Raw genomic sequence first — 14249 nt, 5'->3', positions numbered from 1 at the left:
ATGTAATAAGACAGTAAATCATAAACAATATCTGGAAAAACTTCCTGTCAGAAATGAAATTAAGATATAATTTGGTGCTCAAAAAATATCTCTCTTGGATAATGCTAGATGTTAATATGTACTTCAGTAACACTAAAACATAAAGGCAGTTACCTAACATATGTGAAGGGATAGACATTCATTTGATCAATGAATAAAGATGAAAATATCTTGTTTCTGTGTCAATGGATTCTTTCAGTAATATGGATGGCATTAATATACCTAACAAAGCTACCTGCAATGCTATCTAAAGATTTTGTTATATCACTCACCTGATTTTGTTATATGATAAGTTGAGTTCACGTAATTTTAACAGCTTGTCCAACTTTTCAATCTTCCCTATTAGATTATAGCTGAGATTCAGTACTTCAAGTTTAATACATTTTTCCAAATTCTCGATATACTAATTGGAAACAAATCAACAAATACTTTATATAACATATGCCTTGACATAAAGTACAATATTTATATATGTGCATCAGGGGCTGTTTGATCAGTCATCAGAAAATAATATACCCTTGCTGCTCTCCTGGACAATCCCTGGATGCAGCTCTCCTTGACTAAGAGTAATAACTCTACTCAAGCTACCAAACTCTCCTTGCCCTTCAATGGGCAACAACACTGCCTACATACTAAGAAGCTCAAGACTGTCCAACAAGAATTCCCTCACTATCATTCCCTCTACCTCAGTTTTGCTACACCTCTCCTTCTCGTTCTCCTTTCTTCCAAAAGATAGTGCTATGGTTTTAGTGTCCCCTCCTAAGCTAATGTTGAATTTCATTGCCATTGTGACAGCTCTAAGAGGCAAGAGTTCAGCTCTCAGGAATGAATGAATGCCATTATCTTGGGAGTGGATTAATTATCACAGAAGTTCAGCCTCCTTCTTCTGTGTCTCACATGCTCTCTTGCTCTGCCTCACCATGTGAGGCCTTCCACGATGTTATGATGTAGCAAGAAGGCACTGACCAGATGCAGCACCTCACTCTTGAACTTCCCAGCCTCCAGAACTATGAGCCAAAGAAATCATTATGCTTTATAAATTACCAAGTCTGTGGTAGTCTGTTATAGAAGCAGAAAATGGACTAAGAGAGATAGATTTCTTTTTTTTCAAGTTAAACTAGGTACTTACATTCTTGCAGGATCTCACTCACTTCTACCCCCAATGCTCTTGCAAATTTGACCTCTTTTTCCCTCCTGGATCTTCCCCTCAAGTTTAAAAGCAGTCATTTTCCAACACATATTCATTACACACTTACTATATATGAGGCATTGCACCAGGTAATGGGAATATGGCTTGAACTAGACAATTTTTCCCTGCTGCCTGGAGCTTACATTCAATATGTCCAGATTTCTTCTATATAAATCACTTAGGACTAAACTTGTTTTACTTGGAGCTATCATCTTACCTCCCTTATCTACCACCAATGTTCTCACCAGAATTGTCTACATTTGTTCATTCTGCCTTCCACTCATTCCTAATCTACAGGTTGACTATACATTAACCAAAATGCTTGGGACTAAAGTGCTTCAGATTTCAGATGTTTTGAAATATTTGCATTATACTTACTGGTTAAGCAACACAAATCAAAAAGTCCAAAACCCAAAATGCTCAAATGAGCATTTTCTTGGAGCATCAGGTCAATGCTCAAAAAGTTTGGATTATGGAGCACTGGAGATTTTTGAATTTGGGATGCTCTACCTGTATTGATAAGGCAATATATCTTCTACCACATCAAATGGTTCTCTCCAAGATTATCATTCATTCATCCATTCCACAAATATTTATTGAACCTGGATTATGGGCCAGGAGCTGTTCTAGGTACTGGAAACAAAGTAGTGAATAAAGAAAACAAAGGTCTTGTTCTCAGTCACAGAAACAGACAATAAGCAAATATATTAGCAAACAAGATCTTCAGAAAATGAAGTGCTAACAAGGAAATAAAGACATCCTGTGACAGAATGCAAGGCACCAACAAGGCAGATTTTGTCCATTGTGTTCACTACTATAGCACTACTGCCTAGTGCTAAATAAATACTGTTGACTAAAAGAATGAGAGTGTGACTGAAGAGAGGGTGACTAATTGTGATCAGGTGGTAAGAGAAGGCATCAGCCTAGATGACAGGGACCCTCTCTCCAAAAAAAAGAGAAGACCTCACTAAGTTGAGACCTTAACAACAAGACACCAGCTGTGTGAACATCTAGGAGCAGAGAAAAAAAGGCAGAGGCCCTAAAAGAATGAACTTGGTGGGCTCAAGAAACAGAAAGATGGACTTTTTTAATAGCCAAATCCAAATGACTTACTTTTCTTCCTTTTTTTTCATTTTGTTTGTTTGTTTTGAGATAGGCTCTCATTCTGTTACCCAAGCTAAAGTGCAGTGACATGATTTCAGCTCACTGCAGCCTCAACCTCTCCAGACTCAGGTGTTCCTCCTTTCTCAGCCTCCCAGGTAGCTGAGACTAAAGGCATGTGCCACCATACCTGGCGAATTTTTGTATTTCTTGTAGAGATGGAGTTTTGCCATGTTGCCTAGGCTGGTCCTGAATTCCTGATCTCAAGCAATCCTCCTGCCTAGGCCTCCCAAAGCGCTGGGATTATGGGTGTAGGCCACCACACACAGCTAAATTTTCTTCCTATTTGACTATTCTATGACATGCTATATTATCCTTTCCCACCTATAGTTCCCCCACCTTTGGCTTCCATTCATCATACTCTTGGATCTTAGTTCCTTCAGACTTTTTCATAGGGTTGCCCTCTCCATGCATGCTCTCAGATTATCCCTATTCTCCTCTTAATTCTGGGCATTCTTCATGCTAAGCTCTAGATTCCCAGGGATCAGAAACCAAGCTTATTTATTTCTCTGTGTTTACTCCCACAGTCTAACATAATGCCTGACATGTAACTATAACACAGTAACTATTTACTAATTTGATATTTCATTTTTACACTTTTTTAAATTCCAGCATGTTTCCTTTTTTTTTTTTTTTTTTTTTTTTTTTTTTTTTTGAGACAGTCTTGCTTTGTCTCCCAAGCTGGAATGCAGTGGCACAATCTTGGCTCACTGCAACCTCCACCTACCAGGTTCAAGCGATTCTCCTGTCTCAGCCTACCAAGTACCTGGGATTACAGACACCTGCCACCAGGCCTCGTTAGTTTTTGTATTTTTAGTAGAGACATGGTTTCACCATGTTGGTCAGGCTGGTCTGAAAATCCTGACCTCAACTGATCCACCCACCTCTGCCTCCCAAAGTGCTTGGATTACAAGTGTGAGTCACAGCACCTGGCCTCCTTTTTCCTTTTTTTTTTTTTTTTTTTGTATTTTTAGTAGAGACGGGGTTTCACCATGTTGACCAGGATGGTCTCGATCTGTTGACCTTGTGATCCACCCGCCTCAGCCTCCCAAAGTGCTGGGATTACAGGCTTGAGCCACCGCGCCCAGCCTCCTTTTTCCTTTTTAATTACACAAGATCTAAATATATTCTAGCTGATATGGTTTGGCTGTGTCCCCACCCAAATCTCATGTTGAATTCCCATGCATTATGGAAGGAACCCAGTGGGAGGTAACTGAATCATGGGGGCAGATTTTTCCCATGCTGTTCTCATTATAGTAAGTCTCACGAGATCTGATGGTTAGTATAAGGGGGAGTTTGGCTGAGCGCGATGGCTCATGCCACTAATCCCAGTACTTTGGGAGGCTGAAGCAGGTGGATCACAAGGTCAAGAGTTCGAGCCCAGCCTAGCTAACACGGTGAAACCCTATCTCTACTAAAAATATGAAAAATTAGCTGGGTGTGGTGGCAGGTGCCTGTAATTCCAGCTACTCGGGAGGCTAAGGCAGGAGAATTGCTTGAACCCACGAGGTGGAGGTTGCAGTAAGCCAAGATTGTACCACTTTACTCTAGCCTGGGCAACACTGCAAGACTCCGTCTCAAACAAACAAACAGAAAAAAATGGAGGGGGAGTTTTCATGCACAAGCTCTCTTTTTGCCTGCTGCCATCCCTGTAAGATGTGACTCGCTCTTCCTTGCCTTCCACCATGATTGTGAGGCTTCCCCAGCCACATGGAACTGTAAGTCCAATTAAATCTCTTTCTTTTGTAAATTGTCCCATCTTGGCTATGCCTTTATCAGCAGCATGAAAATGAACTAATACAAAGGCCAAATAGTAAATGTTTTTGGCTTTGTAGGCCATGTAGTCTTGTGGCAACTACTAAGCTCTGCCACTGTAGTGCAAAAACAACCATAGACAATATGTAAACAAGTAAGAGTGATTGTGCTCCAATTGAAGTGTACTTACAAAAATAGACAGCAGGCCTGATCTTGTATGCAAGCTGTATTTTGCCAACCCCTTCTCTACAGTCAATATTGTATAGAGCAGGCGTCCCCAAACTATGGACTGCATGCGGCCCCCTGAGGCCATTTATCCGGCCTCCCACCGCACCTCAGGAAGGGGCACCTCTTTCATTGGTGGTCAGTGAGAGGAGCACAGTATGTGGCAGCCCTCCAACGGTCTGAGGGACAGTGAACTGTCCCCCTGTGTAAAAAGTTTGGGGACGCCTGGTATAGAGTATTGGGTAATAGAGACTTATTAAGTTGGAGATGTCATATAATACTTTTGATTTAGAACATTCACTGGAAACAATAAAAGGTCTGCCACAAATTAGGTGACATTAGGATAATTTTTTTCCCTGCAGTTTTAAAGCACAGAAAAGTTAAAAACATTATCTATGCTCAGAAATGGTTGGTAACCTGCCTTAAATTTCTTGCCACCATCTTTAGAAAGTGAAAGGTTCAGAGATTTTATCAAGGCCAAATTGTCTTGTTTAGTAAGTTTTTTAACGAGGGCCTCTGTAATATATCGAACTCCTGCATGTGAATCAGCTCCTGAAATTATAGAAACAGATCATCATCAGTAGAGGAAAGACATAAATATCACAAAGACCAAGTTGTTTTGATGTTACATAACAAAAACAAAAATTATGCAAATACAAAAAAGCTGGCTATTTCTAATACAATATTTAATAATATTTTACTTTGTAGCATTTTATAACAATAATGATGATGATAATGGTTATATACACTATAAATATTTGCTGTGTGCCAAGCTTAATGCTAAATGGTTTACATTTTTAAATTTAATTTGTACAACAAACCTTTGAGATAGAAAGTATTAATATCCTCACTTATCAAAAAAAAATCATTTGCTCAAGATCCTATAGCTAAGGCATAAATCCAGAACCTGAATCCAGTCAGAGGAACACAAAACTTGTGCTTTTAAGTATATGAAGTTTTTAGTAATATTTTCATGTTAGTTTTTAAAAATAAACTGGTGATACTTAGTTGGTTGTTTGTTTGTTTTTTATTTTTTAAGACGGGGTTCCACCATATTGGTCAGGCTGATCTTGAACTCCTGATCTCAGGTGATCCACCCGCCTTGGCCTCCAAAGTGCTTGGATTACAGGCGTGAGTCACCATGCCCGGCCAGTTGTTTGGTTTTTTTTAAATTCCTATCTAAAGTTCAGAAACACTGCAATTCTTAAAAATCCTCTTTTCCTATTTTTTTTTTTTTTATGATGAGAAACTCCAAATTTGTTGCTCTTTTGCTCCTTTAAATAGAAAGAATCACGACATATTTTACAGCTATAGAGCAGTCATCTGAAGAATGGTAAATTCAGTCTTATAACTTTCCTGGATATTGCTGTCAGACTGTTAATGCCCTATTTTATAAATGTAGCCCTAAAAAGAAAATCATCTCTTAGTTCTTGCCTTATGAGTCAGAAAAAAATCCTGGGTTGATATCCAGGCTGCGAGCCAAAGATGCCCTATGATTATTTATAAGTTAATATTAAATATAATTTGGTTCAAATTAAAATGACTTTTAAATTTAATTTGGCTTGTTCTGGGGAAGAAAACTGATTAATATTTGATTTATATTCTAAATCTGATAATATTCTAAAATGTTAATCAAATTAAAAATAACAATATGCCAACTACTACTAAAGATACAGTATTAAATCAATGTTGTTAATGCTTACTAATAAAAGCTGATTAGAGTTTAATGGCTATTATTTCATGACTTGGCAAATAATAATTTACTTTTGAAGTCAAATGCTCTACCACTAAGCTATACCCCAACAATGTACTTTTTTTTTTAAGACAGAGTTTAGCTCTTGTTGCCCAGGCTGGAGTGCAATGGTGTGATCTCGGCTCACTGCAATCTCTGCCTCCCAGGTTCAAGCGATTCTCCTGCCCGGCCTTCCAAGCAGCTAGGATGACACGCATGTGCCACCACAGCCAGCTAATTTTGCATTTTTAGTAGAGATGGGGTTTCTCCATGTTGGTCAGGCTGATCTCGAACTTCCGACCTCAGGTGATCTGCCTGCCTCCGCCTCCCAAAGTGCTGGGATTCCAGGCATGAGCCACCACGTCCGGCAACAATGCACTTTTGAGAACAGATTTCTAGACTAACAAAATGCTTTTAAGAAAAAAAAAAAAACACTGGTGGAACATACATGCATGTCCCATAGTGGAAATCAGTCCATTCACAAATAAGCAGTTTGCTTTTAAGAAGATTGGCATAGGCCAAGTATGGAAACTAAGTTTCCTCTTTCTGGAAATTCCCTCTTTGAATCCACTGACATCTTTACCCTCATCCAGAAGCCTGAGTCCTCCCACTGTCCTTACAAAATTTCTGTTAATAAAAACAACAGATCAAATTAGTAACAGAATGTAAGCTCAAAATTTTCCATCTCTACTTAGAGTATGTGGGCAGACCAATTCTTAGATTAAAAAGCGATACCTTTATGGTCTTGGTAGTCCAAAAGCATATTGTTTTCATCTGCAATCTCAACTTGTTCACACCACTGTCCTCCAGAATGAAAAGGTGGAGTCTCTGATCCAATCAAAGGTGAAAGTGATCTAGATCTCATATTGGACATAGATGATGGAATAGGAGAGTGAGGTGACGATGGCGTCTTTGCTTTGGAGAATATTTTTTGTTGAGGACCTTTCTTCATTGCAAGAATAAAGTCAAGTGTTCATCAAAACCTGTAAGAGTTTTCAGCATATTCAACAAGATTAATTTTTAAGAGCTATCCAAACTATTACTTCTAGAACCTTTAGGACTATAAAGTTATAAGCTCAGAGGCTATAGATGCTAGGACCCCTACTACTCCAACCTGATGGAACAGACACTATTTCAAACATCACTGATGGTCTTGCCAGAGAGAGAAGAGATCTCCAGAGGGTCTAGTATTGACACATGCTCCCAGTTGGAAGTGTTGTCATTCCTGTTCTCAGTTAATGAACCAAACTAGTCACAAGGCCCCTTATACTCACATGAGGGAGTCCTAGAATGCAGGAAGCTGGAATATTTGGCAACCAGCAGTATTTAATACTGATGAGCACTCTCTCCTTCCTCAAAGTCTCCTCCTTTCGTTTCTGGGACACCACACTCTCCTGGTATTCTCCTGCCTCCTTGGCTACTCCATGAACTCTTTTGCTGGCTTCTGTTCCTCCTTGCAGTGTAACTTAAACCTCAGAGCTCCTCAATGATCCCTTCTAGTCTCTCTCTAATCTTATTTCCAACAAATTAATGCACACTCTTGGTTCCCAATGCCATGTGTTAACTGATATTTATTTAGAGACGGAATCTCGCTCCTGTCGCCCAGGCTAGAGTGCAGTGGCATGATCTCAACTCACTGCAACCTCTACCTCCCGGGTTCAAGCTATTCTCCTGCCTCAGTCTCCTGAGTAGCTGGGATTACCAGCACCTGCCACCATGCCCAGCTAATTTTTGTACTTTTAGTAGAGACAGGGTTTCGCCACAGTTGGCTGCCTGATCTAGAACTGCTGACCTCAGGTGATCCACCCACCTCAGCCTCCCAAAGGGCTCGGATTACAGGTGTGGGCCACCACACTGGGCTGATATTTACTTACTTACTTACTTACTTATTTATTTATTTAGAGACAGAGTTTTACCCTTGTTGCCCAGGCTGGAGTGCAACAGTGTGATCTTGGCTCACTGCAACTTCCACTTCCCAGGTTCAAGCAATTCTCCTGCCCCAGCCTACCAAACAGCTGGGATTACAGGCATGCTCCACCACGCCCAGCTAAATTTGTATTTTTAGTAGAGACGGGGTAGGGGGGTTCTCCACGTTGGTCAGGCTGGTCTCGAACTCCCGACCTCAGGTGACCTGCCTGCCTCGGCCTGGGATTACAGGCGTGAGCCACAGTGCCTGGCCGATATTTATATCTTCAATCCAACCTTTCTCTGAGCTCCAGATTCCTATTTCTAATTGCCTACATGATATCTCATTGACATCCTAAACTCAGTCTAGAATGAATTTATTATTTACCTCATTCCTCCTCTCAATCTCCTGTTCCTCTTCCAGTGTTCCCTAACTAGTAAACACTGCTCACTGGAATAAGCCAGAAACCTGGGAGTCATTCTTGACATTTCCCTCTTCCCTTGTCCCATACTCAGTCAATCGCTAAATCTTGTTAATTCTTACTCCCAAATATCTCTCAAATTAATCTGCTTCTTTCCATTTTCACTCTTATGGGACTTTAATCCAAGCCCTCAGCAAACTACTGTAACACCTTCTAACTGATCTGTCTATAAGCTCTCTTGCCTTACTCTTCCATCCTTACATTGCAGTCAGATAGTCAGAGTGATCTATTTAAAAAGTAAAGCCAGGCCAGGCACTGTGGCTCATGCCTGTAATCCTAGCACTTTCGGAGTCCGAGGCAGATGGATCATCTGAAGTCAGGAGTTTGAGACCAGCCTGGCCAACATGGTGAAACCTCGTCTCTACTCAAAGTACAAAAATTAGCTGGGGCTGGTGGCACATGCCTGTAATCCCAGCTACCTGGGGTTGAGGGGAGGAGGCTGAGGCAAGAGAATCTCTTGAACCCAGGAGGCAGAGGTTGCAGTGAGCTGCGGTTGTGCCACTACGCTCCAGCCTGGGCAACAGAGTGAGATTCCACCTCAGAAAAAAAAAAAAATGTAAATCCAGCAGTCTGTAATGAAGGAAATCTTTACCATGACCTACAAGGTGGTCCCCCTTGACATGGCCCTGTTGCTCTACATTCACTTCTATCATTCGTTCTCTCTGTGGGCTCCAGTCACACTGGCTTCCTCACATAATTCTTTCTGCCTCAAATGCTTGATCCCATTCTTTTTACTATGTTAATTCTTAAGTCCTCCTTCAGAGATCAGCTCAACTACTGCTTCTTAGGAAAGCCTCCAGTGTAGGGCAGATGAAGTGAAGTCCCCAGCTCTATACTCTCAATGAATTTGTATTTTTTCCTCAAATAATCAAATAATCAAATAAATGAAATTGCACATTTATGTCATTTTGCTTAACATTTGTCTCCATTCTGAACTATATGCTCCACGAGAGCCTGTTTTGTTTACAGTGTCTCCCCAGTCTAGCACAGTGCCTGCTACCTAGCAGAAACTCAATACGTATTTGTTGAATAAATGAACAAATGGAGTTATCTTCTGGTCATCCCTCTCCATCATCCACCAATATTGATTCTCTCTCTGAAATATTTTGAAATTCGTCTCTATCCATCTTCACAGCTACTGCCCTAGGTCCAACAGTTATCTCTCTTGCTTAGACTATTAAGATACTCTCTGGACCAGCTTCCTTCCAATTTTCCTTTGCTTTACCCTCAATCCATACTCTACCTTTGACGCACTTATATAATAAAAACAAAAGAAATGTAATGGTTCCCAATGCCTGTAAGTCTAAACATTTTGGCACCATGCACACATATAGGACTCATCATAGTCTGGCCCCAACTTTCTGGCCTTGCCACCACACACCGTTACTCTAAATCATCTTTTTGTCATTACTTGAGCACATTATGAGTTTTTGATCATGAAATTCCCTTTCCTTAAAGGAAATTCCTTAAAGGGAATTAAACATCCTCTTCTTTCTCTCAACCAATTAAAATGTCACTTTGTGAAGTCTTTCCAGAAATCTACTTTCTTCAGATAGAATGGATCCTCCCTGTTTATCACACTGAATATACCTCTACTAGAGAACTTACTATACTGTATATCTTTTGCTTGCCCAGAATGTAACATTTACAAGTGGAGGAATAATCTCTGAATTCCCAGCAGCTCCATGGTATAGGTCATGAATATATCTAACATCTTACAACTAGAATTCACCCTGTTTAAAAACAATACTTTCAACAGTGTGCTCTTTCATGCATGTGCTCTCTCTGTAGGCATATTTTTTATTGCAATGTATCACACATAAAGTACATTAATCATAACTGTACATAGCTTCATTAATTTCTATACAAACAAGCTACGTAATCAGCATCAAAGTAAAGAAACAGAATATTTCCAGAATCCCAGAAGTCCTCTTATATCCATTTTCAGTCACTAACTCCCACACATGGGTAATCACTATCCTGACTTCCAACACCAGAGATTTTTGAAATATTTCTGAATTTTAGAGAAATGAAACCATAAAGTATCTTTTATATCTGCCTTTTTTGTTAAATATTATGTTTCCAAAATTCATTCATATTTGTCTCATGCTATATGAAAAACATCTGATCACTTCAAACTTCAGTGCCTACTATTCTTACCTACAAAATCAATTTCATTGAAGTATAGGTCTTCCAAAAGGAATTAAAGCATTTGTTAATCAAAGAGACCTTGGTCAATTCCTTTAAATGTTTTCATATAAAAATATTTCTTTTCGGCTGGGCGCGGTGGCTCAAGCCTGTAATCCCAGCACTTTGGGAGGCCAAGGCGGGTGGATCACGAGGTCAAGAGATCGAGACCATCCTGGTCAACATGGTGAAACCCCGTCTCTACTAAAAATACAAAAAATCAGCTGGGCATGGTGGCGCGTGCCTGTAGTCCCAGCTACTCAGGAGGCGGAGGCAGGAGAATTGCCTGAACCCAGGAGGCGGAGGTTGCAGTGAGCCGAGATCATGCCATTGCACTCCAGCCTGGGTAACAAGAGTGAAACTCCGTCTCAAAAAATATATATATATATATTTATTTTCTTATATGAAAGAAAGGTAAAGTTCACTACCATTAAGGCTCAGAATAGTTTAACATTGTGACTTGATTAGTCCTTAAAAATGACATCCTCTTCTGTTGTAGGCCTATAGTGTGCTGTGCCTACAGTGTGCATACGGCACATTCTCTGTGTTAGGCCTAGAACACAGCCTAGCAAATGGGAAATAATGAACATTTATTGAATGAATTAGTCATAAAGAACATGAAATGTAAAATGTACTATTTACTATCTCAACAAAAAGATGTCTGTATGAGCAATACTAGTCCTCAACATCAACAGTCCTAAATTTGCAAGGTTAGGTGTATGCAAAAAAGATTTTCATGATACACAGTTGTTCTTATAAGTACATTTAGTCTAAAAACAGTATATAAATTATAAATTTGACAAACTTTTGGACAAAAAATCTTATAAGACATATAGATCTTGAGCAACGCTACATTAACAATGATGCTATCTTTGCTCAGTACCTTAATTTCCCTGCTGAAATGTGAAATGTCACTGCTGAAATGTGAAAATGGAAATTATTTTTTAGAAAAAAAATTTAATGAAGTAAGGTATTAGGTTAAAGCAGTTTTTAATCCAAAGATTTAAAGTAGCTCAAGTCTTAATGCTATATGAATTCGTAATAGAAAGGGATAGTGGAATGATGTGTAAACATCTTCATATATGTGATACTGTGAAATACAAACAGTAATGCATCACATAACAATGTTTTTGTCAACAATGGACCACACACATGACAGTGGTCCTATAAGATTACAATAAAGCTGAAAAATTCCTATCACTTAGTAACATCATAGATGTCATAATGTCATAGTGCTGCACATCACTCGCATGTTTGTAGTGATACTGGTGTAAACAAACCTACTGTGCTACAAGGTGTACACAAGTTTGGCACATACAGTTATGTAGAGTACATAGTACTTTGTAATAAATGGCCATGTTACTGGCTTATATATTTACTATACTATACTTTTTATTGTTAGAGTGTACTCTATTTATTTATTTTTTTAAAAAAGTTAACATAAAACAGCCTCAGGCATGTTGGTCTTTCAGTAGCTATTCCAGAACATAACATTGTTATCATAGGAGATGATAGCACCATGCATGTTATTGCCCTTGAAGCCCTTCCAGTGGAACAAGATACGAAAGGCAGTGATACTGATGATCCTGACCTGTACAGGCCTAAGCTAACGTGTGTGTGTCTTGGTTTTTAACAAAACCTTTAAAAAGTAAAAATGTTTTTAAAATATAAAAAAGCTTATAGAATAAGGTTATAAAGAAATTAATTTTATATAACTGTACAATGTGGTATTTTTTTTGAGACGGAGTTTCGCTCTTGTTACCCAGGCTGGAGTGCAATGGCGCGATCTCGGCTCACCGCAACCTCCGCCTCCTGGGTTCAAGCAATTCTCCTGCCTCAGCCTCCTGAGTAGCTGGGATTACGGGCAAGCGCCACCATGCCCAGCTAATTTTTTGTATTTTTAGTAGAGACGGGGTTTCACCATGTTGACCAGGATGGTCTCGATCTCTTGACCTCGTGATCCACCCACCTCAGCCTCCCAAAGTGCTGGGATTACAGGCTTGAGCCACCGCGCCCGGCATTAAGCTAAGTATTATTATAGAAGAGTCAAAAAGTTTTTAGAAGTTTAAAGTTCATAAAGTAAAAACATTACAGCAAGCTAAGGCTAATTTACTACTGAAGAAAGAAAAAATGTTTACTAAACTTAGTGTAGCCTAAAGGTACAGTGTTTATAAAGTCTACAGTAGTGTACAGTAATGTCCTATACCTTCACATTCACTCACCCACTAATTAGAAAAGAAACTTCCAGTACTACAAGCTCCATTCATGTGGTAAGTGCTCTATACAAGTATACCTTTTTTTCACATTTTAGAGCAGATTTTTATTGTACATTTTCTATGTTTAGATGCAAAAATACTTACCATTGTGCTAAAACTGCCTAAAGTATTCACAACAGTAACATGCTGTACAGGTTTGTAGCCTAGGAGCCACAGGCTATCCCATACCATCTAGGTTTGTGTAGGTACACTCTGCGATGTTTGCACAGTGATGAAATTGTCTAACAATGCATTTTACAGAGCAAATTCTGTCATTAAGGGACACATGACTGTATTTTAAATTAAACTGAATTTTGCCTAAAGGTGCCTTTTGTACTTTAAGTCTACATAATGAACTGCAACCTATGTTTCTGTAACAAATAGCTGAGTCTCAGCCAATCATAGCAGCTGAGCTTCAGTTAATAACAGGCAGTCAAGTGATCACACCATGTTCAAATAAGGTAAACAGAAGCTATAGCCAATCAAGCTATTTTTGTACCTCACTTTCCTTTTCTACCCATAAACACTGCCTGCCTGCATTGCAGAATGAATCTTTCTGTCTCTTCTGGTTCTGAAGGTTGCCCAATTTGTGAACTGTTCTTTGTTCAATTAAACTGTTAAATTTAATTTGTTGATAGTTTTTCTTTTAACCTATATATTTGATCTTCCTCCTGTTTCCTATCACATAGCTCTTAAAATCTTTGGACTCTCCACAGTGGTAAGAGTGTCTTCTGTATACTAATAAGATGACTGGTGACACCTAAATAGCTTTGGGATGGGGGCCAGTCACCAGAAAGACTAAGGCGTGTTTAGAGGGTTAGGATTTTAAGTTCGATCCTACAACCTTTAACGAGGGAAGAGGAGCTAAAATTGATTTGTTAACCAGTAGCCAGTGATGTGATCAATCATGCCTACACAATTAAGCCTCCATAAAAACCCAAAAGGACAGGGTCCAGAGAACTTCCAGATAGCTGAACATACGGAGGTGTCTAGAGAATGGCATGCTGGAGAGAGCAGGAAACTTCATACTCCTTTCCACATATCTTGACCTATGCAACTCTTCCTCTGGCTGTCTGTATATTTTGTAATATCCTTTATAATTAATGGAAAAATATAAGTAGTATTTCCCTGAGTTCTGTGAGCCACTCAAGCAAATCAATTGAACCCAAGGAGGGGACAGTGGGAGCTCCAATTTATAGCTCAGTGGTCAGAAGTATAGGTGGCAATCTACTACTTGTGATGGGCTTTTGAAGTTAGTGGCATTCTTGTGGGACCGAGTCCTTAACCTATGGGACCTGAGGCTATCTCCAGGCAGACAG

General features: G+C 39.4%; 1 protein-coding gene across 14 annotated transcripts in view; it reads right to left on the bottom strand.

Annotated features, from left to right (window-relative positions):
* CNTRL (centriolin) overlaps positions 1–14249 on the bottom strand; it is a 95575-nt gene that overhangs the window by 74243 nt on the left and 7083 nt on the right. For 13 of the 14 annotated variants that reach the window (XM_074395253.1, XM_074395252.1, XM_074395256.1 and 10 more), the window contains 3 exons: positions 6837–7084; positions 4791–4921; positions 312–442 (listed from right to left, as the gene is read on the bottom strand). In XM_074395253.1, the coding sequence (XP_074251354.1) occupies positions 312–442; positions 4791–4921; positions 6837–7053 (479 nt within the window). In that variant the 5' untranslated portion in view covers positions 7054–7084. Of the gene's footprint in view, positions 1–311; positions 443–1738; positions 4922–6836; positions 7085–14249 lie in introns of those variants that run through there. The other variant, XM_074395259.1, reaches the window with a different exon arrangement.

The sequence above is a fragment of the Saimiri boliviensis genome, chromosome 2 (assembly GCF_048565385.1).
Source record: "Saimiri boliviensis isolate mSaiBol1 chromosome 2, mSaiBol1.pri, whole genome shotgun sequence".
In the NCBI taxonomy this organism is placed as follows: Eukaryota; Metazoa; Chordata; class Mammalia; order Primates; family Cebidae; genus Saimiri; species Saimiri boliviensis.
Note: the sequence above shows the minus strand (reverse complement) of the source record. Positions and strands in the feature narration are given on the sequence as shown.